This window comes from Tyto alba, unplaced genomic scaffold (genome assembly GCF_018691265.1).
Source record: "Tyto alba isolate M040663 unplaced genomic scaffold, T.alba_DEE_v4.0 Super-Scaffold_14, whole genome shotgun sequence".
Classification (NCBI taxonomy): Eukaryota; Metazoa; Chordata; class Aves; order Strigiformes; family Tytonidae; genus Tyto; species Tyto alba.
The window spans coordinates 29,878,347-29,905,037 of record NW_024881276.1 but is presented as its reverse complement, the minus strand read 5'-3'; the positions used below and the strand labels follow the sequence as shown (position 1 = coordinate 29,905,037).

The following is a 26,691-nucleotide window of genomic DNA, read 5'->3' as shown; positions in this document are numbered from 1 at the left end:
ATAATCTGTGCTAACAGGCTGTGACAGACATGAAAGCAGTTACAAGACTGCAACAAGACAGACATGAGGAAAAGTTTTCTAATGATGGAAACAGAAAAAGCATAGGAGAGATTGCCTGAGAAATTTAAAAAAAAAAAAAAAAATCAAACAACGACAATTCCAGCCAACCAAAAAAACCTAAAACCAAATGTGAATTAGGAAGGGGGTAAATACAACTGATCCTGCCTTGGGGCTGCACAATGAACCACTAGACTCCCTAAGGTCCTTCCTTCCTGAACCTATGTTTCTACGCTTTTCAAACAAGATGAAATACTGTATTTGCTTCTTTTATCTTGTTCCAGAATTGACATGAGAAGAAACAATCAAATTATTTCTCCTTTGTCTGTCAGCCAAATGAAATAAATTCAGCAGAACCTGCATGGCTTTGTTTCCTTCACCACATGTATGTTTTAATACTGGCACTGATGACCACAGGTGCATACCTTGTCCTCCCTTCTGTTTGGTTGCCTGTGTAGTGGAGATAGAGCTTGTCTTCTAACAGATTGTATCACCACAAGTTTCTGTTTCTTTCTTCTATAGTATCAGTGAGAAAGTTGCATTCAGACTTATCAGAACATAAATTGTAAACTCTATGGTATATTTAGTAGGTTACTAAATATTTCTCCCATCAGTAAGCTAGTTGTAGTTCATGATCTAGACCTCAGAATGATTATGGTGAAGTGTGGTTTACATACATAACTTGCCACAAAAATGTTTCCCTCTAAACTATCTGAGCACAAGATAACCACTTATCATGGAATAAATCAGACTCAAGGTCAGAAATGCCCTGCAACACTATATCCCCAAAACATCATGTTATATCCATGCATTTACCTTCTACAGGCTGAACTGTAATGCATCACTTCTTTCAGTAATGGCTCGCTCCTAATTCTGCATTTTTTTTTTTTTTTCTGGCAAGGCTTTCATAGCTGAGCAGACTTTGCCATGATCAGCTCTGCCTTATAGATGTTTTTACCAAACTCATCATTTTAGCATCACAGTACCTTATATCTTGCAAGAACACGTTTTGCATAATTCCTGCAGCCAGCTCCTAACTTTAAAGGGTATAGTTTTCCTCCTACTAAGACTGGAAAAAAATGTACCAAGTACATTTCTTAGCTTTTAGTACTTCATGACTGTGCCAGCCAAGAGCTGGCAGACACATATTCTCAGCCACCAAAATTTTCAGTTGTCCAAAGTCTTCCTCCCATCATGTGGCAAGTGCTGCCACCACCTCCTGTAGCCTGGGGCTCCCTACCTTGGTTTAAAGAGCGTGTGGGAAGTGGTTCACATTAGTGATATCATGCAAACCACTCTGATAGCAGCAGCCTGCTCCTACTCAGCCTTCTTCCAGGTGCTGCTCAGATCTCTGCAGCAACAGGCTGCAGGCACAGAAGCAGCACACTTCTTGCAGGTGTCTGTGTAAGCATTCCTGCAAGTGCGTGTGCATCAGAAAATAAGATGCTTCCAGGGAACAATGAGCCTCATGTGCATATGTTGCATAGATGGTTGACACACATACAGGAAGCAAATCTGGCAGCCCTAGGAAAGGGCAGAGTGACCCTTGTGGGACCAGTTTGCTGCTCATACGCAATAATACCCATCTTATGATGGGAAAGAGCTGTCCAGTATAGGCTCTGTTTGGCCTCATGTTGGGCATCTTCCTCAGCTGGAGAAGCACAGCATCAGCAATGCACAAAATGAAGGCCTGTTTGGTGTCAGCCGCTAACACTGTGGACATAACAACATGTCATTTGGGTCCCATCTCAAGGAGACTGCCAACCTGGAGAGCCCTAGATGTTAGGAGTGTGGCCAGTGAAGAACCATATTAGAAAATTACCAAAGAATTGTTCACAAGGGACTAACAGGAACATGACTCCCACTGGAAAGACTTGTCTCTTGAAAATGGCATTTCTAATATTTATGAGCTAATAAAAGGTTGTCATTTCACTCCATTTATCAGAGCACTGACAGTATAATAGCTATGCTAAATGTTGCTTTGAAATCCTCTTGTTAATATTTAAAAGGTACTTCAGCAATAATCATAGATTGACTTCTCTTTTTTACAGCTTCAGAAAAAGGATAAATAACAGTCTTGTCTTAAAGAGCAGCCAGTTTACATAAAATCACACAGGAAGTTGTGGTGAAGCTGACAATATTTCACAGACTATGTCCTACTTTGTTACTTTCATCACAACATGCTTTCTCCTCATTGTCTATTAACGACATCATATGATGATCATGATAGATATGATGGCCCAGACTGAGTGGCAGTTAATAGCCTATTATTCACTCAGTTCTGTTACAAAATAAATACACTTATGCATATTTATTGCATTGCATATTAATTGATCCAAGTGTATTAATAATAGAAACCAGAAACTAAAATTACATTGATTGTTTAAACACTCCATAAACTATTTTTTCTTTAAAGAAACTGTGCTAGGTACAGGCAGCTGTAGCACACTGGATAACATTAGACACTGTGTGTTTCAAAGGACATGCTTACCCATCATCTCTTGTTCACAGCCCTGACTGTAATGGTACCAGCCTCTTCTCAATCATCAGTCCTTTTGACAGGACAGGTTTGCAGTTTTTACATACCTGAGTTGGCTAATGCTGCATATACATTCGTTTACAGGAATCATTAACATCTGCATTTCATAAGCAGTTAGATACTTATGGTACTGGCTTTTAACAAGCAAAACTGACGTGGTGGTTACCTGTTGATGACCACCTCAGAAAAGGAAATAATTGAAATGCCATCTCCTTAAGCAACAAAAAATTTAATGTTTATAACGCTTAGGATGTTGAGAGCATAGACCAGAGTTTCAAATCCTCATGTCTGAATACATGGCCATGACCACTTAGGAGTTTGTTGCTTTGAAGGGGTAGGAAGTGAAAGGTAATCCCTGACTTCTACCCTTCCAACCACTGCAGCTGGGCAATCTAATGAAAAATATGAAACAGAAAAAGAGATGATGAGCTTTTTTTAGTCATAAAACCATAGCTTGACTGCAAAAAGCGAGTTGGGTCCAAACCCCACTTCAGGGACTGCAACATGCACGCCGCATTCCATACTCACTGTAGCATTCGTTCAAACATCCAAGAACCGGGGCAGGCAGCACACACCTCCCCCTCCCCAGGCAAGTGCCCCAACTATTGAAGGAGAGGAATTACGTTCCCTGTGACTCACTGCATCTTGTGGTTTCTTGATTTTTGAGTAAACAGAATGGGTCATTTCTGTCTGTAATCTGTGTGAATGGCCTTTATTGACACTTACAGGCTGGGACGGAATAGCGGTGACCACACAGCAAGGGCAGAAGGGAGGAAAACGCGATCGCTGCGAAGAGGGCGCGTGAGGCTTGCACAACCACGATCCCCTGCCCCGCAGGGCAGCAGTCCTACCGGCCCTGCAAGAGCCAGAGCACCGAGCACCCGCCCCGTCAGCAACAGGCCGACAGCCGACACCGACCGCAAAGTTAATATTGGTCCGCAGCCGGCAACGCAGCGGCTGCCGCGCGCCGATAAGAACGCCGAGCTGCGCCTAGCGCAGCGAAAGCGACTTCCCCCGCCCTGAGGGGGACGGGCCCTCACACCCACCCGGCAGGCCAGGGCCGCTCCCGCCCGCGCACCGGGGCTCGGCCTCGCCGGCGCCGGCACCTCCGGGCCCGACTCACTGCGAGGCCGCCGCCCTCTTCCGCCCCGCCCACGCCCGGCCGCCCGCGCATGCGCAGCCGCTCGGGGCTTCCGGTAATGGGGAAGGTGCTGATGGTGCGGCGGGGCGGGCGGGTGGCGGAGCGGCGGCGATGATGATGATGGCGGCGGCGGCGGCGTCGTTGGTGTCCTGCCTCCTGGCCGCGCTGCCCTTACGCTGCGCAGGTGGGTCCCGGGGAACGGGAGCGGCGCGGCGGCCGGTGTCGCGCTCGTTCTCGGGGGAGCGGGTGGCGGCTCGTGCTGTGCCTGCGGCGCTGTGAGGGGGGACGCGGCCCCGGAGCCGGCGGCGTGGGCGCCGCTGAGGGGATGCAAAGGCGGCCAGGCCTTGGGTCTGGGTAGGTGCGTGTGCGTGGGTAAGCGGGGCTCGGTTTCCGTCGGCTGCCTTGGGCTTTCTGCTGGAGCTGGGTAGCTGGCTTCGTCTCGCCTGCCTCAGGCTTTGCTGCCATCTCCGAATCCTCGAGGCTGAAGCTGAAGCGCGGGGCAGACAGGGTTTTGAATCATATTGATACGCTTGAAAGGCACCTCAGGGTAGCCTGCCAGAGCCTGAGGTGTAAATAGGGAAACGAGAGATGTCAAGTTGCAGGATGAGGATTTCATCTGACAGTATGTGCCTCTTCTTACATCCTTAAGCATCAAGAATCAACTGTTGCACAAAACCTTTTTTCAAGAGGTAAGTATTGTGCAGCCCCAATAAGCTGTAAATTACCTTCCTGTGTATTTACAGGACATGGTGACATGCAACAGAGAGTACATGGGCTAAGCTAGTTTACATAGTGGAAATACTATAGCCACAGACTAGTGTGCACATGCTGCTTCTGATGCCACTTAAACTCTTGAATGCTCTATAAAACTGTATTGCTCTAGTTTGGCATACCCCGAAGAAGGCTAGAGAGAGAGAGCCTGTTTTCAAGGGTCCACACTTTGCATTCAGGCAGGGAAGCAGCTCTGGGACCTCTTTTCTTTCTTGATTTTCTTTCAGCCATTTGGTTAGTAGGTGAATTCTTCATGCATCAGCCCTAAATCCTGTCCCCAAATTGGAAGCATTGATACATATAGCTACTTTGATTAACCCACACATATCATAGCAAACAGCTAACATACCACACACTGCTTCCACAGTTAGAAGTAATTGTGCTGCTGCAGTGACCTTTCACCTTCTGCCTTGTCAAAAACAGCAGTTTCTCTCTGCTTTTCCTGTATAAAACCTCTTGCAGTAGCAGTTCTCCCTGGTCCTCTAGAGCACCTTTCTGTCCATGGAACCAGTGACATTTGGGTCATTTTTGGTGTGTGTTTGATTGTGTCTCTTTTTTTTTTTAATATATATCACATGTAACATGTCTCCTTTCCTTCCTGTGTTGAAAGTTTGACTTAAAGTTTCCACTGTTTCCACCACATACCTAATGCGATAAGCAGCAAACCATTATGTATTCTAAATGGGATTTCCCTTTCACTGTCTCCTGAGGGAATATACTTCCATCTTGCTAAGGCTACTTCTATTGTTGAATGGCTTTTGTTACTCTGTAATGTTATCAAATCGTTATCATTTTCAACCAGCATTTATTGAAAATACTAATGAAAATATTTTAAATTAGTGATATTTATTAGAACAGTTTTGTATTTATTTTCGTTTATTAAAATTTGATAGGAGAAGGTAGGCAATTGTGCTAAAAGCTCTTCTTGTCTTTAATCTCTTCTTTACATAAAAGTCTAACCTCTTATAATGTTCTCAGCACCAAAGTGTCATTATGCTTTAAATGAAGAAATATGATTAAATTTTAACTGTCTGGATTTTAATCAATAGTAAAATAAACCAGTCTTGATTTTTTGGATGTTACTTTGCATATCTGGTTTCTAGCTAAATCATGACATTTCGCTGGTAATTAAACATAGCTGAGTTTACTCCTTCATTCCTGTATTGCTGTTCACTGAGATTTAAGAAATTAATTTAGGGAAGCAAACACAAAACACTTCTTAGAAATAGGGAGTATTATGTGAAAGGATGGATGAGTGCATCACCTATGCATGTCTGTGGTATTGAGAACAAATGTCACATTAAATCAACCTGAATTTCTGCTATTCTAAAATAAAAGACTGTGTGGCTAGAGAAGCTCTGATTGCATGCATTTTGGCTTAGTATTGCTTTTGAATCTGTATGGGATACTAATCTCTTAATCATACTGGAAAAAGGTAATCTGTGTTGAACTGCTTCAGTATGATTTTTACAGCTTATCAACATTTTTTACAGTTCACTGTCAAGAGGTAAGGATGTATCAAGTGGGGACCTGCTCATCATCTGTGTGATGAGTGTAAGCTTATTAAATCAACTTATAACTAAGTGGGAGGAGCTCCCAATTTGTTTTGGAAAGCAGGCATAGAATCAAGAATTATCCTGACTGGAGAAATACTTAAGAAAAAAGTACAGTGGTATTGAAAAAGGACATGTGTAGGGCTGTCTACTTAAGCAAATGAAGGATGACAAAGGATGATTTAAATATCAGTTCTGGAGGAAAAAAAAAAAAAAAGAAAAAAAAAAGGCAACATTACAATGCCTTGTAATTTATGTGTAGAAGTTTAAGTGCTATGCTGTAGAAAACCCCAAAAGTACTGGGGCACAGCAGCACAGCAGTGCTTATGAGAAGGAAAAGGTTAGCTCATGTGTTTTATAAGGTAGACTTCTGTTTATTAATCTCAGCTGTAGTATTGTGATTTTTTTTTTTTTTGAAGTATACTTTTTCAGGCAAGTTCAACCATTTGGAAGGAATACAAAAGACAACAAAAAAAGTCATTCAGAAAGCTAGAAAATTTGGCTTAAAAGGAAAACTAAAAGAATTATTACTGCCATTCAGTTTTTTGTTCATCGTTTGTCACATTTATCATAGTTTTCAAATACATCTGATATAAAGAATAGTGTGCTTTAATATGCACAGACAAAACATACATGGGTTAAATGTGTTTAGCAGAGATGTAGGTTAGACTCTGGGTTTTGCAGTCTGTAAACTCTTTGTTGTCTGTAGACTATGAACAACAACTAAGCAAGTGTTCTTGCTGTAAGGAAACTTGGATCTGTTCTGCAAAGTTCCAGATCTCCAGTGGAATCTACTAGGAAATCTGATTTGGGAGTTCTTTGCTTTTGCTTTACAGAAAGCTTTCCCTAACCTCTAATGGTAAGGATAGCAAAATATTTCAAGATATTTGAGGCCTGTAAAAATTAATTATGCAATGGTGGAAACCATAGGACTTCGCTATGCAAACATCCGATGATGTATATAGAATTGGCCACCTCCTCTTCCAATGTGTAAGATAGGTGATCTTGCAAGGTTTCTTCCAGCTCCGTTTCTGTGCTTCCAATATATTGCAGCATCAGCACATGGGTAATTAGGAAGTGTTAAAACACAAACTGATGATCATTAACATCTAACAAATTTCAACCAAAGACATTCCTCAGAGGATAAAATTGTAGTTGGCACTCTGATTACATCCCTCTTTATACCTGCAACAGGAGAAGGAGTGAATAGATGAAAGGGCATAATTGCGACCTGGAACCCTCAATAAATAGGTATTTGAATTTGGCTAAGAAATTAGATTTCCTGGTGAAGACAGTTTGAATTATCAGGGTTGTCTGTCAGGACTGGGAGATTCTTCTGAAGAAATAATCTCTGATTTTGACCAGGGCAAGGAGGATAGTCCCTCATCAAGCTCGAGATAGATATACAAAGAGTGTTGTGGGTTTTTTGATTATTTTTTTTTTTTTTTTTTTTTTGCTGTTATGCATTATACCAGATGAAGCCAGAAGGCTGTCTAGTCCAGTGTTCATCAACACCAGTGGTTGGTAGTGGAGTAGGAAAGCACTAAAAAAGTCAAGTACGCAGTGACACTTTACAACACAGTGTTACAGCAATCTTTAGTGTTGAGACTTTGTATTTGAGTTCATAAGTCAGGTAAGAGTTGAGCATTCACAGAGTCTTAGGGCAAGGAATTCCACAGATGAACAAAGCGTTCAGTGAAGCAGCAATTTCATTTGTTTGCTTAGAGCAGGGCGATGATTGTCTTGATGCTTCTGGCTTTGTGTTAAGACAGCAAACAATCTTTTGTCGCTTGAGTTCCCCATGCCACGCATTAGGTTTCTGTAGATCTGTCATATCTTCCTCTCAGTCTTCTTTTCAGGCTGAAGAATCATAGTCTGATTCTTCCCAGGACAGAAGCTGTTCCATGGATTGTCCTTGTCACCCTTCTCTGCCTTATTCTGCTATCTCCTTATGAGAGTGGACACTCTAGAGCTGCAGATGGTATTGAAGATAAGTCTATGATGAATTTATATAATTACATTAAGCTTTCTGATTTACTCTATTAATACGCTATCAATTTCTAACTTTTTTTTTCCCCTTTTTGATTATTGCTGAGCACTGACTGCCAGGTGCTCGCACTCGTACATTATTGTTGAATGTAACACTGAAAAACTTTCTGAAAATTCCCTGAAAACTATAGGATTTTCCCTGAGTAATTGGTACAGTTTACTTTTAACCCTACAGTGGATTTTAAGTTAATTTCACAGGTGATGTCCCTGAATACCATGTTTCTGTTTGTTAAAGTTCTGTAAAGGCTATCATGTGCAGCTGAAAACAGCTCTTAATGCCTAGTTTCAGCAGTTTATAAGGAGGATTAAAAAAGTAAATGTCAAGATGGAGTCTGACCTTGTTCAAGGCTCGTGAGGAAGTTCTCAGAGAAAGAGGCAGTCAAATCCAAGACTTGTGATGGTCATCTTTTGGGCCTTTGACCAAAGATATTCTGGAATAAATCCCTTCTAATTCTCTGTGTGTGCTCTTATTCCATGTCTGGAATACTGTATCTTCTTCCACATGTAAGAATCCAGAGCTATATTTTCACAATATTGTTTGTATCCAGAGGGAGGATATTATTTGCTGTAATACTTGCCAGCTTTGGAAAAAGCTGGCCTAGTTCGTTTTAAACTAGTGTTTTACTAGTTGTATGTCTTACATCAGCATGATTTTTGTAACTTGGGGAGAAAGTACATCTGATTAGAACATGACCCTTGAAATGTTTTTGTTTCTGCTTTCAGACTTCCTTTTTCTTATCTACTTCAAATGGAGAGGTCTAGTAAGAATTATGGTAAAGCTTCATGCTGTGTACATGATAAGGATTTGAAAATGTGGAAAAAATATTCAGGAAGTGCAGTGAATATTTGATTTTCTACCCAAAGCAAACAAAAAGAATAGTCTTAACTTATAGTATCAGTTTTTATCAGCATTGGCACTCTGTAGGTGCAGTGTGGTTCTTGGCTAATACCGCGTTACCTAATCCTATCTTCTTATGGTTTACTCCAAGGTTCTGTGTTGTTCAGGGTAAAGAATCTAACTTGGGAATTTCCTGTTGTAAAGACTTCTGTTTAGTACTGCCACGGCAGGTTTTTAAACCCGGTATATGTTCTACTAGAGAATAGAGAAAACTGTATCTCGCTTTTTTTCTGCTTTAGGAGGCTGTTCAAATGTCAGCAGTTGAATTACATTTGGAAAAGGTGGTTTGAAACAGGTTTTCTGTCATACTGTTTATTTTTAAGCAGATTTAGTCTATGAATGTTATTCTTTTTAAGTCTGCAAATACACGAATATGGGTATTTACAGGGAAAAGCACCACCCTGCTCTTTAGATGTGAAAGATGTCAATTTGTTGATGTTTCTTTAAATCTGAAATTGAAAGTGTTATACTGTATCACAACACTTAAGTAATCTTCCATTGGTTCATAAAGCAATGGATTCTACCAAGTAAGAATATAACATTTAATCTATCAGTTACCATGAGTGGTGGTATTCTTCAAACAAATTACTATTTTTTGTTTCAGGTGGCTCTGACAGGTTACACTTTGTATACTAATAGCAGAGTTGTGCTTTTTAAAAAATTATTGTTAAAAGCTAATGGGACTTTTTTGTTCCGTGCATTTTGATTCTTAAATTTAATGCAAACATCCTCAAATAAAGTGAAAATATTTTTTTCCCATTAAGTGAGTATTTTCTTTGTGAAGGGATATAAGTATTCAAAATTGCTATTGTTTGCCAACATCCAAAATAACTGCCTTTGTTGTCATAAGCTTTTTGGCTGAAGTGTAGCCATCTGTTGAATAAATACTTGAGAAAAAAATCAGTTACTTCCTTTGTTTTCTTATTTTCTGATGATCAAATGTAGTTTGGCATTCTCTTGCCTTATCTTAGTCTGTCAGCTTAGGAGAGTAACAAATACATACCTTGTGGAAATAAATTTCATGGTTAGATCCACAAGGTTTTATTGAATCATTTTCCTGTCAAGTTTTGTGCTTTCAGGAGTTATATGCAAAAGTCATTAGTCTGTGGATACCACTTTAACTCTATTCTCCAAAAGGATTTTTCAGACTTCAGCTGATAGATTGCTTTTCCACACACATTTCCTTTTTATAAAGAGAACTTGGTCATCATATAAAATATAAAATAGTTTTTGCGATGAGGAGCCACCCTTAAAATCAAATTCAGGATAACCCTTTAGCTGTGCAAGCAGACTTTGATTGCTCAGGTGAAATAGGATGTATTTGTTCTGATTTCTTCCTAATGTAATCAAATATTAGGCTGAATCAAAAAGCAATTTCAGAGTGATGGTTACTAACGTAGTTTTAGAAGTTGTAGCCATTGGGAAGTGATTAATAGTGTAACACACAACTGGTTAAAATAGAAATTCAAGTCAGAGAGGTACGCGGTGATTTTTTTTTTATTATTATTTTGTTGATTTTTTTTTTTTTCCCCCTGACATGTTAGAAGTTGAAAGTGCATTCTTAGTCAGAGGACAGAAGTATGTGCTGCCTAAATTGTACATAGCCTGGGTTGTCAAAGATACCTAGTATAGAATGCCAGGCAGAATGATGTAGGTGAAGTTTAAGCTTTGTAAATCTGGATATGGCTGCTTAGTTGGTGGTTTTGGTATATTTTTAATGACTTCTGCCTGAGGTGTCCTCAGTTTATGCATGTTCCTTGTGCCTTCACACTGTTTCCCTTTGCTCTGTAAGCCACAGTCTGGTTTAGCTTCTAGTACTATAAAACTTTCAGTCCAAACTTTCAGCCCTTATTGTAACTTTTTAGCCTCACTGCTTTGAAGCAGTGCCGTAGACCGGTGTGAAATAATTCAAAGCAAAATGTATCTTATAAGTAGCTAGATAGATTTAAATTTTCATAAGTACCAGAATAATTTCTTCTCCTACAGCATTGTTACTCTCATCTGTCCTCTGATACTGAATTATATACCAAATAGGACACGTAGGATTCTGCATATCTCAAAGTTAATGGTAAAGAAGTCTTCTTTAGGAAGTGAAATATAAGGTAATTATGAGACAGTTGGGGTGTTTTTTGTTTGTTTTTTTTTTTAATAATTATTTTTGAAAGGTGGAAAATGAAGAGGAGAGAGTGCTATCTTGCAGATGATTTCAGTGTGCATGCTTCCCTCCTGTTGGCAATCTGTCTGTTAAGCCTTTTCTTCTCATGGTCTGATCTTTCCCTTGAGGGGAAAGTGTCCTGAAACTTGGCCCTTGCCCTTCATAAGTCATTTTGTGCACTGTTCTTTCTATAAAAGAAAACACAGGATTACCATGAGCACGATACAAGATCTGCCAGGTGATGAAGCCTCACTGAAAGGGATTTATGTTCAATACATTGAATTTATGGCAGTAACACGTGATATGGCACAAATCTGCTACGCTCAATCTGTTCTGCAACTGTAAAATGACATGATTAGGTCAATCCATAGCACTTTGCAGCTGAGATCCAGATGTTAGATCCAACCAATAAAACACTGGTTTAAATGCATTCAGACTGCATCAACAACCCATGACAGTGAACACAGGCCTTGAATGTTACAACTGTGCTTGCTTTTTTTAAAGGAGTGTGGGGAGAAAGACTTTAAGCGCAGAGGAAAGAGCTACATAGTCAAATAGGCAGAGGAGCTACCTGATGCACAGATCCTGAGTTATATATTGAAGTGCTGATTGAGTAGCATGGGGTTTTCTTAACTCATGTTTATTGTGATTTCATTTCATCATAACTCTCTACTTTTCTAACAAAAATAAGTTGTTAGGTACAAGTTATATATCCAGTCTTCATATACCTTTGTTACTTTCTTGTAGGCCAAACTAATCTGAAGAGTCCAGAGGATATTCAGGTCTATGTTGTAAATTCAAATTTTACTCTAAGGTGGAACTACACTGGGAAGGATACCAATGTGACATTTTCAGCAGAATTCCGGTGGTAAGTATTAACTTTATTCTGAGCCAGAAATATTTACGCTTATTTGTGTAGAAGAACATATTAATTGCTATAGTTCTTGATACTGCCATGTAAAATTTCTAGAGACTTTTTGAAATCCAGAAAGTATAGTCTGGGAAAATTTAAATCTTGAAGTTGAATCCAAGTATTGTCCTTTGTTTGTCTAATTCATATGTAAAATTAGATACTTCACTGATAGCAACGTGTTATAAATGCCATGCTTGCTAGTAATGCTTAATACTCGAGTAGTTCTTTGATAAGGTTAACCAGTACACTTAGAAATGTAGCTTTTAGATTTATTTATTCTTTAATGATAGAATTCTTTAATTTATTTTTTAATTAAGCTACATTGTGGCCACACACACAAAGAGAATTTGAGAGAATTTTTGGTGTAGCTTTTGAATAAATTCTCAGTGTTTATGAATCCAGATTTCTCATCTGAAAATTTTAATCACTAGATGAAACAATTCTTCAATTGGCTTTCTTCAGTTGTTTCATATACCAATACTTATGCATGCATATAGATATGTGTTTGGTATTTTGTGTCACTTTCCAGACAAGTAAATATTAAAAAACACTTCTAAGATAAAATCACTTAAGAAATTTATGATTTTAGGATTTTCCAGTGTATGATTTGAATTTTTTTTAAAAAACAGCTCACCTTCTTCAGTGTAGAGACGAGAAGCAGTTGCTTTGAAAATAGTCGTATTTTTAAAATGTAATAGTGGTCTGAAAAATAAGGTGGGAGTTGAAGATAATTACTGCTTCAGGACTCTGCCTCTTTTTTTTTCGGGGGGTCAGGACATTTTTTCATGTCTGTTTGAAATGTCTCTTTCTTAAATAAGGTATGGATGTCTCTTAACTTGCAATAAAAATAGCTTCTGTAAAGCTAATTATTCCAACACTTATTCCTGAACTCCAGTTTTCTCCTTTGTGTTTTTCTTTTCCCCTAATCTATATTCCTTGCTAATGTTGGGAGGGGTGGAGGGGGGAGTGTTGCTGCTTTTATGCTCTTTTAAACACTTATTTCCATCAACACTTCTAAATTTCTTCCAATGAATTATAAAATCATTGCCAGACTAGGACCATATACTAAGAATATAATTCTGGATTTTGACAGTTCTTTGATGCTGTTTCCTCACACTGTGTTTACTTGGTCAGTAAAGCCAACTGGTATCAGACTTTGCAGACTGATAGTTAACCTTTGGTAATAAGGCTAAACTAATAAATTAAGAGATTAAATTCATTAATTAAATGGGGATATGAATTCCAGAGTAACTAAGTAGATAACAGTGGTTACACTAGTGCTGGTGATAAAACAGCATTAAATGGTGTGACATTTATTAGCATTAAGAAGAAAAGTAAAAAGAATCTCAAGACTTAAACTGTGTATTGGTTTTATTTTTGGGGTGTTATCTGTCTTACAGGTTTGAAGATTCTGAGACAAGTAAAGCAGAATGGAAAGAGTTGCCTGGTTGTCAAAAAGTTACTCTGACGGAATGTGACTTTTCCTCAGCAATAACCAAATACTATGATACACATCATGTGCGTATAAGGACTGAAAGAAGGGAAGAAGTGTCTCCATGGTCTAGTGTTTTTGAAATGATTCCGTATTGGATAGGTATGAGCTCCATATATACTGTAATATTTTCAGTTAAATGTCCTTCAGCACATTACTGTGGAAAAAATGTGTGTGGTTTCCATTGCTCATAACAACTTGAGCTAGTGGTTTTCTCAACCTTAATGTAACACAAGGTCTTTGCAGGTCATGGAATGTTATGACTCTTGTGGAAAGGGGAAAGTATTCTCGGTGATGCTGTTTTTCTGACAGAATTTTCTGACACTCTGTATTTCTAGATTTCAGAAAAATCCTTTTTTGACAGTGGACTGTTCTGGAAGTTTTCTTCTGACCTTGTGACTTTTCAGTAGTTACGTTACAGTATGGTACTGAAGCCTTCCCTCAATGTTGGATTGATTTCTTTGAGCTAGGTTTCTTACCTTGCATGTGTTAGAATAACTTACACTGATTTTCACTGCAGATTCTGGAAAACATTCATAGTAATATTGCATTTTAACTTATTTCTTTTAGAGCCAGGTCACGGTGGTTGTTTGTTAGGTTAGATTTCTGTTAGATACTGCCTGAGATTCTTGAAAACTAAGATGCTATAGGCAATTACTGTGATCTTGTTACTGCCTCAAAATAATTAAAAATAAGATCCTGTAGGTGGTTACTGTGGGTTTATTAATGTAAATTACATTTTTGGTGTTTTTTCTTTACTTTTTTTCTTTCTAGCTCAGATCGGTCCCCCAGGAATGGAGTTGCAGTCTACAAACGGAGTCATAAAAATCAGTGTTTTTCCTCCAGAAGGAGAAATATGGATAAATCCTCTAAATTTTAAATATAATCTAGTTATCTGGGAAAATTCATCAAATGCAGAAGTATGATCACTTTTTATTTTGTTGCTTTTTAACCTTAATATAACTGTCAGAGATGTACTTCAATCGCTTTATGATGTAAAGTGGAATTGTTTAGTTATGTAACTGTGTATAACTGTTGCTATGCAGTTTAAAAGTTGGGAGGGGCTGTTTTCTTGGATTTTTTTGGTTTTGTTTTTACTAGAGGATTGTATTCAATATTTTGTGATAAGAGTTTGTATTTCTGTTAAATGCTGGAGCTACCTTCCAGTGCGTGAGGAAGAAGGTGAAACCATCTTGGATGTGTTGGAGCAGGATCCACCCTCAGGCAGCAGGAGCAGGGAGGGGAAAGAGTTCAAGGCAGTGGGAAAAAGCGTTTACAGTAAGGCATAGATCTAGGGGAGGGGAGGGGTAAGAGGCCAACTTGGTCTCAGCAAGATCATCTAGCTTGAGTACAGCTATCGGTACACTGTCCTGTGTCATTAACTGAATTCTTTGTTTTTACACAGTAGGTTGGGGTTTTTTAGGGATTCTTTGGAGGTCTTGTATGTGAACTAGTTTCAAAGCCGTAATGTGCATCTCGCACAGCAGATATAGCTATTCTGTAAAGACCGAGGTAGAAACAGTCTGTCTGGTTTTTCTCCTTTTAGGAGAGAGGGGGCCAGATAGATTAGGGTAGGAATTGACGAGATGACTAGGTCTTCCAAATGAACACAGTTATAACCATTACACATCAAAGGGAAAAAAAGCTTTAAGTTAAGTACAAGCCATAAAAGTCTGGTAAACCAAAAGCAGAGAGGTAACAGGAGGGGCAGTGTTTGTTCAGTGAACTGAGGGACGGAAATGCACTATTTCTCTTTTGAGTATGTGCCTGCATATTTGTGTGGTGAGCTATGCTACATGTACAGCAGTGCTGCAATCCCTCCCCGCTTTCATGTGTTAAAGGAGCACAACACGATCCTTCCTCTCAGTCCTGTGGCTATGTTGGAAACATCCTTTAGCATTTATTCAGCTCATGTATTGTCCTTCATTCCCTATTTTAGCATTTTTGATGGCATATTATATAAATGGGCTGAAACCTGGGAGGGAAAAAGATGCTTTAAAAAATCACTTCATAAGGAAGAACAGTTATCTTCATATGCTCTTTGCAATTGTTTCTTACAGTTCAGAAGTCAAAGTATTTTTCCCACTGACATAATTGATGATCTTGTGCCAGGCACTACCTACTGTTTGAAAGTTCAAGCAACTATTCTTTTGGACTTCAAAGAAGGCTTATTCAGTCCCATTCATTGTGTAAAAACTACCCGTAAAGGTACAGAGTAAAATTTTTCTATCTTACAATGGTTAGTCAAGTTTAACCTGCTGGAAAGTAAGTTGTTCTAAAGCAATAGAAATATGCAGAAGTGCCAAGTTCTTACTGATTTTGATGTAACAGCCATCTTGACAGTTATGTACATTTTCTGTTTTAAATCAATATAAAATGTAACCTATCAGTATTGGATTTTTAATAGTATAAAAAGGTTTTTGCTCTGAGGCAAATTCTGTCCACTAATTCAGATTGCAAAAACTACTTTCTTCATTTTGGAAAACTGGATATTTTTGAATTTGTGACTTTGAATCAGGAGGAAGGGGATGTGTATGGAGGCAAAACAAAAGCCTTTTGTATACTTGGCATTAAATTAATGCGTATGAAGTTGAGCTAAGCTAAAAAAAATACTGGGTTTATGCATGCCTTGGTGAATTTATTATTACAGATTCTGAAGAATGACTTAGTGGCAGTTTGCCACTAGTTGCTTGTTTTGCATGTCTAAATTTAAATTCTTTTGTGTGCTGTTCAGGTGTCAGTTAAAGTACTTTTAAATGTTTATTTCAGGAAAAAAACTATCTGTGGCAGTGCAGAAGGTTAGACATTAGATTGAATGGGTGGTACATCAAAATTACTTCATGTTTATGCATGTGTATTTTAGACATTTTTCTCACCATGCTATTGCTGAACTAGTTTATTTTTACTAATATCAACATTTCAATACTTATTTTTTTCTTAATTGATTTTTAACTGATTCTTTTTTAGTGAAGGCTTAATATACTGTATATATCAAGGAATTTTATTTGCCATCTTTATAATGAAAGCAGAGAAATATTTTTTTTTTTATTATTGAAAGTGTACCATGACCATTTATATACCGGAGAAATGCCTGTTCAGTGAAAACTTGCTGTATGTAATATAAAGCTTTTCAGTAACTGTGGGTTTCTTTTCTTCGTTCTGAGCAGTGAGTGACCCACTCTGTGCAACAAATGTGAGAATTCTTGCTTTGAATATGAAATTTCATCTGCGTTGGAATAATCAGTATAAAAAACATGTGAGCTACAATGTACAGTATCTCACGTAAGTTAAAAAATTTCCATGTCTCTGTTTAAACAGGTTATGGCATTCATTGTATTTTGCAAATTATTAATATAAGTTAAAGTGAAATACTTAGTGAAAGTGGCTTAATATATTCATTGAAACACTGGGTACCATGTCTGGACAGTGTGCCTTTTAAAAGGATTGCATATAACATCATACCCTAGAATTTCAGGGTACGAGGCTTCTTTTAAGAGTGTTAAATACCTAGTGGAATGGATTACTAAATATATGGTATGTAACACTTTTAAAAGATAGGAAGTTTGCACTGCTTCATATCTTTTTGAATATGAAGAAATTAGGTGACTAGAAGTGAGCAAAAATGCAGGTGTGCAACATCTCAATTGTCAGCATATTTGATTGCTTCTTGTCAGAACCCAACATGGAAAAAAAAGACATCCTGTCTATAAACCTGTGTCTTAATATCCCGTTTGTTGCACAAATACTGTGGCCAGTATCTAAAGGAAGAGGAAAGATACCTCTAGCATTCTTTTGGAGTTCCATTGGCATGACAGAAAAATAATCATTTTAATAGAACTATATGGAAAAAAAAAATCTTAATTTGGAGTTTAAGTTAAATTTCTAAAACCAATATATAATTTTTCTCTTGAGGCTTGACTAAAGCAATAATCTGTATTTCCTGATCCAGTTAACTTCATTGTTTGTTATAAATGGAAAAACAGTATTTTAAATACAAGAAATTTCTAAGGGGACTATTCTTCCAAAAATAAAAAAACCTATGTAGCACAAGTGAACATGCAGGGGTGGGTTTGGGGTTTGTTTTTTTTTTTTTCAGAGTTCAAGAACCTTACATCAAAAACTGTCAAAATATCTCTTGCAGTGGGTATCTAAAGCAATTTCCTGGTGATTATTCAGTGAAGTGGCTCAATATACCCAGATGTGAAAATATCACTGATACACAATGTAATCTCTCATCTATTGTCACTGCTACTTCTGGATTATATTATTTCCGTGTACAGGCCATGAGTGAATATAATAGATCATGTTTGTCTGACGAAGTAAAAGTAGATCCTCTGATAACAAGTAAGCAAATGTGTTTTCTTAAATTTTAATTTCTCAACAAGTTTGTACCTGTTGCTATTATTTGCCAAAATAAACTTGCTAGATCAGTGAAATGGAATACGTAGTTCCCCTACATAAACTGTGTTGAGAATCCTGGCCTCATCAATTTAAACGGGAGTTTTTCCATGGTCTTCTCTATTCAGCCCAGTATTTCACTATATTTAGAATCATATAATTTGCTTTACAAAAGTCAACCACAAAGCATTAGAAGGCATTTTATAATCTCACTGTATACTGCTTTAAGCAGTGTGTGAGATTGTACTAGAAATATTGCTAGTCTGACTTTTGACATTGACAAGGAGCACTTCTTGATATCTCAGAACAATGCCAAGGTCAAATAATTTTTGAATATACTGCTTCTATTTTCCTGTGCATCTACTCTCATCTCCTCATCTCTACCCCTCCACTGTGCACCCCTGAATTTTGTGCTAAAGCAGTAGTACATTGACATACAACCCTGAAGACCTTAATGAAAAAGCAGTCTTAAATGATAGTGACATCTAAGTCAAAACTATGTACCACTCTCCAGAGTGAAATTATAATACTTTTTATCTTCATTACACTTCTTTGATTTTGTGAGAAATGTGGCCTTACTTAAATGTTTTATTTCAAAAAAGTTACCAATCATAAATGTCAAGAAATGTTTATCTAATATGAAGGGTAATAGTCCATTACCTTTCATACTGAAGATAGAATCAATAGCTATTTTATGTCAGCTTTCCCTTGTCCAAACTCTTGGTAATTAGATAATTCTTTAATAAGATAAGTGATCTAGGTAGATAATTCAACAAAACAAAACAAAAACTGTAACGCTTCTCACTTTTTGACTATACTATAACTGTGAAAGAGGGTATATGTGAAAAAGAGAGCTCATATCCTGATGAGATTAAGAAGTGTTCAGTAGTTTCACTTTCAGAGGAGTTAATTCCACTGTCTATTTCATGTCACTGAAACTTGCAGAAACAACATATTAATGTGAAAAGGGAAAATAATTTAAATATTTCTCAGGACTCAAGGTTCTGAATAAAGCTGTTGTCAGGTTAGACTTTTAAGTACACATTTCTTAAAAATTGTCATAGATTTAAATTACAGTATTTTATGCAATATTTTTATTTGTATTATTTTAGTCTTATTTTTAACTTTTTATATTTAAATGTTTTAAGATGAAATCGGCCCTCCTGCTGTAAAGGTGGACATCAGTGATGTTTTGCTCCATATCCAGATTTTTCCTCCAGGAGGATCTGAGAGTGAGGTCATGAGGGACAATTATGACTTGTCTTACCGGGTTCTGTATTGGAAGAATTCATCAGATAACGAGGTATGAACTAGTTAAATACTTATAGCAGTATATAAAATGTGTTATGACTTAAATACTGAGTTTGAGTTATCCTCAAGAAGCTTATTTTCAAAAGAGGCACATATATGGTGTATCAATTGTGCAATCAATTTTTTTTTTCCCTGAAAGGTTCTTTTAAAAATCTGGCCAAGATTACTTTTATCACAAAGTAATTGATATTTTAATCTTTTTCCATTGATGTGGCTATATGTAATGATTTGCAAAACTGCACATAGTTTTGTACAAGCTGCCAAATGGCTCACTTTTGAATAGAAGTTATAGGGTTCTTGTGATGCCATCTTTCTTACAGTATGACTCTGTGCACTGCCTTAATTAATGTAGCTTCTGGCCCCTCAAATTCTTTCCCTTCTGTATTTGCAGGTTTATAGGTGTGTATATATATATCATAAAACAATGAAGTCTTGCATGCTTTAGCTCACATTTTAATGGATCTTTCCATATTCTTTAAATGCTTCTTATAGTAAAATATTGTACAGTAATTGGTAAATAGATATGTGTAAATGCATGGAAGAAGAGAAGAAAACAAAATGCATCAGGAAGAGGTTTAATTTTGCACACAGCTTTGAACTGTAAAATTTCAGTATGGTGAAAGTAGCTGGTTCTTGCCAATTAAGTATTTCCTGAATGTGTGGCTTCTTTTATTTAATTCAAGTGCAGAACAGTGTCTGACTTCTTACAGAATTTCTTCCTCAACAGAGGCCAAAACTCTAATCAATTTGAGTGACTCTTGTACTATTTATGTGCATCTTATTCTTCCAATTTTTATTTTTCAGGAGAAAATAAAAATTAAAGAGATAAAACAGACAATAGGGACAGTCTCTGATCTAGCACCCTCAACTTTATACTGTGTAAAAGTACAAGCATTCTCAGAAATTTACAACAAAAGCAGTCCATACAGCAAAGAGGAATGCATCAAAACACCTGGAGGTAGGAAGAGCTTGGGAATTGTTATACCTCTGGAAGTAAAATTGTTAACCCTTCGTAGGCCTTTGCAGATCTCACTAGTTAAAAAATATTTGCAGCATGACTTAATGGCCTCACAGAGTTAGCACCTAGCTGGGCAGAGATCCCTGTCAGCAGTCTGTCACTTCATTGCTCTGTGTTCTCTCCTATAGCTAAACTAATAAACTGCTGCTGTCCTGACCTGATCAAAATTACATTCTGGTTATCCATGACACAACTTGGTTTAGAAATTCTCAGATTAATAACTGTAATGACTGTGAATTAAACTTAGTTCTGTACAATGACTTGTTGACCGACAAACTTTAATTTCTAGTACTTCTAAGATATTTTTAGGAGGGTGCAAGGAATCACTAAATGCTATGTTTTCAAGAATATTTTATTCTTGAAATTGTCTTAATTCTTCTGTGAATGAATTAAATTAAAAAAAAATCCTGTGCTGAAGTGTGAGGAGACAAATCATCAGACTCATTATAGCTGAAAGCTCACCTCTATGCAAAATGGGTGTACATTTGTAGATGGATTACGCTCACTCAGAACATAAGAGCAACTTATCTGTTGAATTTAATTTGGCCCATTATCAGGCTGTAACACTAGAAAAATTACTAAATGTAATATACAAACTGACTTAAAGCTAAGAAAATATAGTAATGCTACTTTCTCACATCTTAAGATCTCAGGATTCATTTATATTGTAGTCCTTGTTGCTTGGTCTTTATCAAGCCTGAAAAGAAACAAATGTTACTTTTTTACCTTAATAAGAGAGATTATTTAATCTATTTTAATAGTTATTAGTCTTCCCCATATCCTTCTATTATAATCAGCCTAGTTAAGACCAAGCAGTACATTCAAGACTCTATATTGAGAGATGCAGTCATACAGCTCATGCCCTATACTTCCCATACATTCTTATATCACAGTGGGGAAATATTTAATTCTTTGGTTACTCATACTGACTGGAAATAGAGATAAAAAGAACTGATTGTCCCATCTTGATTATTTGTAAAGTGTCTCCTGGTATGTATTAATTTTGGTATGGTCAAACTCCCTTCAGTTTGTTTGTTTGTTAGAGATAGTGCCAGAGAATATGTTGCAAAACAGAAGAGTAGAGGGGACAAGGAAGCTTGCAAGACTTTTGAACTTAAGCACTGAGTAGCTTATGACTCTAGAGATAAAGGTTTCTTTGACTACAGTATTTTACTACCAAATTCTGGATTCTGTCATGTAAACTCCTTCTACCATAAGATCCAACCTGAAGTCCTGGAACTAAGCCTAGCCTGTTAGAAGGTTTTCCATAGTTCCTGGGTTAAAACAGGAAAGCAGGACCATAGACTTCTAGAATGATTTGGGTTGGAAGGGACCTCCAAAGATCACCCAGTTCCAACCCCCCTACCATGGGCAGGACACCTTCCACCAGACCAGGTTACTCCAAGCCCTGTCCAACCTGGCCTTGAACCCTTCCAGGGAGGGGGCAGCCACAGCTTCTCTGGGCAACCTGTGCCAGTGTCTCACCACCCTCACAGGAAAGAATTTATTCCTTACATCTAATCTAAATCTACCCTCTTTCCATTTAAAACCATTTCCCCTTGTCCTGTCACTACAGACTTTGGTAAAAAGTATCTCTGTCTTTCTTATAAGACCCTTCTAAATACTGAAAGGCCACTATAAGGTCTTCCTGGAGCTTTCTCTTCTCCAGGCTGAACAACCCCAACTCTCTCAGCCTTTCTTCATAGGAGAGGTGTTCCAACCCCTTGACCATTTTTGTGACCCTCGTCTGGACCCACTCTTAACAGGTCCATGTCTGTCCTGTGCTGGAAGACCCAGAGCTGGACATAGCACTGCAGGTGGGGTCTCACAAGAGCAGAGGAGGGCGGGAGAATCCCCTCCCTCGACCTGCTGGCCACACTTCTCTTGATGCAGCCCAGGATACAGTTGACTGTCTGGGCTGTGAGCGCACACTGCTGGCTCATATCAGTTCTCTATCGATTAATAGCCCCAAGTCCTCCACAGGGCTGCTCTCAATCCATTCATCCCCCAGTCCACATTGATAGTGCGGATTGCCCCAACCAATGTGCAGGACCTTGTATTTGGCCTTGTTGAACTTCATGAGGTTCACATGGGCCCAACCTTCAAGCCTGTCCAGATCGCTCCAGATGGTGTCCCTCCCCTCAAGCTAACCAACTGCACCACTCAGCTTGGCATCATCAAGTTGATGACACCATCCATGTTTGAGCACGGAAGTGAAATTCATCTCACCTTTCTGCATGGACCAAGTCAAATCTTGTGCTGAGCTAGTGCCTAGTCTACCAGTGTAAAAAATAACTGTAATAGCCTTAGGATTGATTTCTTACATAAGCATCTGAAAGGAATAGATGCTCACTGGAAGATCCTTTCTCTATTGGATGTGTTGTAGTCATCTGAAGCCTACAATTGATGTTCCTCCCCTGTCCAAGAAACATTTGGATGCTTTTGGGCCCCTGAAGACCCTACAAATCTAGGCACTCTAATAATTTCCTGGCTAAATAACTATGGGCCAACTTCACCGTAGTGATTGCCCATTGTTACTCAATAGCCCATGGGAATTCTTACTCCTGTATCTCTGCCTTTTAAAGGAGAGTACTCTATCAATTACATATTATGTTCCTTGGGGTTAGAACCTGTACACAAGCAAGAGCGCAGTAAACTTACATGCATCGGGTGCTTCATGGTAGCTGTCTGCAGCCTTTTTGTCCTGCTGTCAAATAGTGACGTATAACTGGATCTTGGTTCTGATCCTGTCTGCAAATGCATGTGTTCATATATTGGAAAATACTTTGTGCTGTATTTTTAATAAGGTTATCTAAGATACTGGAATGGCATCGTGTTTGTAATGATCATCATGGCTGGGTATAGTATGGTAGAAATGTGAAATTTTATGATAAATACTGTAGCAGATTTGGAGATAATCTGTTCTTTAATCTTTGTCATTTATGAGTACCTAGATTAAGTGGCTTTTTTTTTTTTTTTTTAGATAAAATATTACCTCTGATCATTTTAGCAACATTTGTAACTGCCCTGGTTGCTGTCTGTCTTGTGGCTACAGCACTTGTTTTTGCCCTGTATCAAGCCTACAATAAAATCAAATATGTGTTCTTTCCATCATGCCAGCCTCCTTTGAACATAGAGGTAAGAGGAGACATGTTTTTCTCATTCATTAAGCAGATGCGTTTTTAGAAAAATGAACAGAAAATATTGTGAAAAAGTGTTTATCTGTTTTCTTGTGGTCTTATGGGTATGCCAAGGTTAATTGTATAGATTTTAACGAAATACAGGAATTCCTATGGAAAAAATGGGTAGTATCAATTTCTAGAATTCTGTGATTAGCAAATATTTTAACTTTTATGGGTTTTCTTCTATCTGTGCAAAAGTGTTGCTAATGATCCTTCATTCCAGAGAGTGTGCCTGTCTACCCAGTGTGATAATGTACTTCTGCCTTGCTATGTGAGACCAGAAATGTTTTCCCATTGTACTATCTGGAAGATCATGCTCTAGCCTTTTTACCATCCTTTAATAGTCAGAGGAGGAGAAAATCCAAGCCCAGTCTTTAGAGGAAGTTTTAGTGTACCAAGCAGCAAATGTTTCTACCATCTCCTGACCTACCGGCCTGGCTGGTCTCTAAAAAGGCCGATACTGTCCAATTTCCAGCTCAGCTTGGCACGGGTAGTACTTAGGAGGGATCCTGTTCTGGAATGAACAGGGCAACACGTAAATGTTGGTATAATTTGAAATGTAGCAAGAGCTGTTTTTCACTGTGCTTTCTTCCATGTCTCTCAGAACCCTGATATTGAGCAGTGTGTGGCCTTCTAACGTGTGTCATGTTCTCACTGAAGCTCTTAGGATGTATAGTATACAAAGCTTTCTGAATAAATTTGTAATTTAAAACCAGTCTCACAATTTACAAGGGCTAATCTGAATTTAATTTATTTGTAGGGCAGCATTTTAGCTGGTTTGTTCAGTAGAATACTGGCAACATAATTAATGCAGTGCATATTTAGAACCTTTTGTGATGGGTTCGATTTAAATGACCACTTCAGAGAATAGATTTAAAGTGTGTAGGATAGATCGCAGTGCATTGTTGAGAGCTGTACAGGGCTTGGTATCCTGCTGCAGCAGCTCGTTTTCTCTGTCTTCTTTCAAACTTTGCTTTATAACTGACAATGATTTGTAGACTTCAAACACACACCTGTCATCCCTGTGCTACCACATGCTCTGTGCAAGTGTTCAAAATCAGGATTTTCCATTTTGTTCTTGTGTGGCCTCATAAGTCTATAATCAATTAAGTATTGCAGTTATATAGATGATTGACAACTATGAGTATAGCAAAAAAGTTAACATTAATGTTAATTTGTTAGTGTTCAATTATATGAATGCAACTAAACTTCATCTTAACATTGAGTTTGTGAACTTGGGGAAACAAATGGCATGTTATAGGTAGAAAACCTCATGATGCTACTGCATACAATAAACCAGATTTGTACAGCTGTGGTGTTCAGTGGAATCATTATTTGGGTATTATGTATGAATGTTAATCTCTTTCTTGTCTGCTTCTTTTTTTGCAGGGTTTTGGAGGACAGCTCTTTAGCAGTCCTTATCTGTCAACTACAGAAGAACTGATAGAGAATTGTTATGTAATTGAGACTGTCATCACAGAAGTAAATCAAGTTGATTTTAAAGACTACAAGCATTCTAAAGAGAGCAGTCGAGATTCAGGAAATTATTCTAACGATGACGATACTTCAGGGAGCAAAGTGTCAGAAGAAATGTTAGAAAATGAAATAGTGTAACTTTTAAGAAAATAAAATTCATACATGGGACTGGAAGCATAATAAACACTTAAAACTTTTTTTATTATGAAAGTCGCAGCCTAAGGAAGACAGTCTGGCTTTGGGATCTTTATCTTCAGGTTTCCAAATCTGCACTTTGTTAGTGGGAATTTGCATACCCTGTCTGCTGCAAGCTGACTGACGTCAAAACACAGTTGACTCCTCGTACCTTAACACCATTGTGATTGACTTTTCATCATGTGATAGAAAGAATACCATCTGCATAAAGAGGAGCAGATCTGTACACTTTATATACTTGAACCTGATAACCTCAATGAAAGCCTACTCTGTTTCAGAAGAATTCCTTGCTACCTTAGAGGTTTTGAATGCCAGTGTGTACTGTGACAGAAGCCTTAAATTCCAGTGTTGAGTGTTATGATGTTTACACAGGCAGAAGGAAATTGCCTGATGCAATTAAAGAACTTTTCTGTCATTCTCTTCGAGCCCTCTCAGGGACAGTGCTTTTTGGCTCAGCAGGTCTGGAGCAAAAGATCCAAAGAGACCAACGCTGAGGTGGCGGCTCTGAGCCTCCTTGCAGAATTCCTTGTGGCCGTGGCTGTGGGATCTGCCCAGTGCCCGCTTGCTTGTTCGTGTCTCTGTGTCTCTGCATCAGGATGCTCTTCTCCCACAGGACTCGGTAATCTGGGCAAGTACGGGGAGGGGAAAAGGCAGGAAGGAGGTTCACTTCACTTTACTATAAAGAAAAATTGCGTAGCAGAAGCTCTTTGTAAATAGAGCTTGAATCAAATTGTTTTGCACTGCATTTAGTATAAAAAGCAACAAATGTCCCAGCCAAATGTACACTGCAAGAAGAAACTAAATAATACTGTTACTTTAATGTCATGTTTAAAGCATAATCTTGATTATTTTTTTCCCATGGCTAGATAACCAGAAGTGTAAAATACTTACTTGTAATTGAATTGTGTTTAGAAATGTGAATCTCTTTTATCAAGGAAGAAACTTATTTCTGTAATTAGAAGGACCCAGGATGAATTTAGAAAATGCCTTTTAACAAACGGTAGGGATGCCTGTTATTCAGAGCTTTCTCAGCTGCTTCATTTTGCCAACAGACTTCTCTTTGTACAAATTATAAGGATATGCTGCAATAATGTCTCTATTTGCATACCACTTTCTTATGAAGTAATTTTTAAAAGTAGCTTATTTTTTATGAAGAAATTGATCTAGAGTAAACCGGATTTGAGCTTCATGTGGACAGCTGTTTATTGTAACAAGTAACTGTTGGTGTTATATATATATATTTTTTTTTTATTTTGAAGATGTGATCTAATTTTATAAATTTTATGTCCCTGTGTTCATTGAAGAACATAATAAATTTTGCACATTTACTACTTTATCCCTTTTTTCATTGCATGTATTTTTGATGTAGTAACATTGAAGCTATACCATGGATACTTAGGAAGTTTCGATGAGTCTTCAGTTAGTGTCCTTCCTAAAAAAACCAGTGTGAAGCATATAATATATAAATTTAATTAGGACTTGTGTGAAGTGTTGTGTGATTCACACAAATGGAAAAGAAAGTGCTAATTCATTTTCTGAATTG

General features: G+C 37.8%; 1 protein-coding gene across 1 annotated transcript; it reads left to right on the top strand.

The window, feature by feature from the left end:
* The first annotated feature begins 3,301 nt into the window (after positions 1–3,301).
* IFNAR1 (interferon alpha and beta receptor subunit 1) lies at positions 3,302–26,546 on the top strand. The gene is made up of 12 exons (XM_042788275.1): positions 3,302–3,600; positions 3,650–3,921; positions 11,911–12,031; positions 13,477–13,670; positions 14,343–14,488; positions 15,629–15,776; positions 16,736–16,850; positions 17,710–17,912; positions 19,115–19,269; positions 20,082–20,235; positions 23,279–23,433; positions 24,867–26,546. The coding sequence occupies exons 1-12, from the start codon at positions 3,302–3,304 to the stop codon at positions 25,089–25,091; spliced, it is 2,187 nt and encodes a 728-aa protein (XP_042644209.1). The 3' UTR covers positions 25,092–26,546.
* Positions 26,547–26,691: the final 145 nt, after the last annotated feature.

Bases quoted from the DNA above. Each gene is read 5' to 3' on its own strand.
- IFNAR1 (XM_042788275.1), top strand. From the start codon at position 3,302: ATGGCCTTTATTGACACTTACAGGCTGGGACGGAATAGCGGTGACCAC. The intron at 14,489-15,628 runs GTATGATCACTT...TGTTTCTTACAG, and splicing joins AAAATTCATCAAATGCAGAA to TTCAGAAGTCAAAGTATTTT. The intron at 20,236-23,278 runs GTAGGAAGAGCT...TTTTTTTTTTAG, and splicing joins ATGCATCAAAACACCTGGAG to ATAAAATATTACCTCTGATC.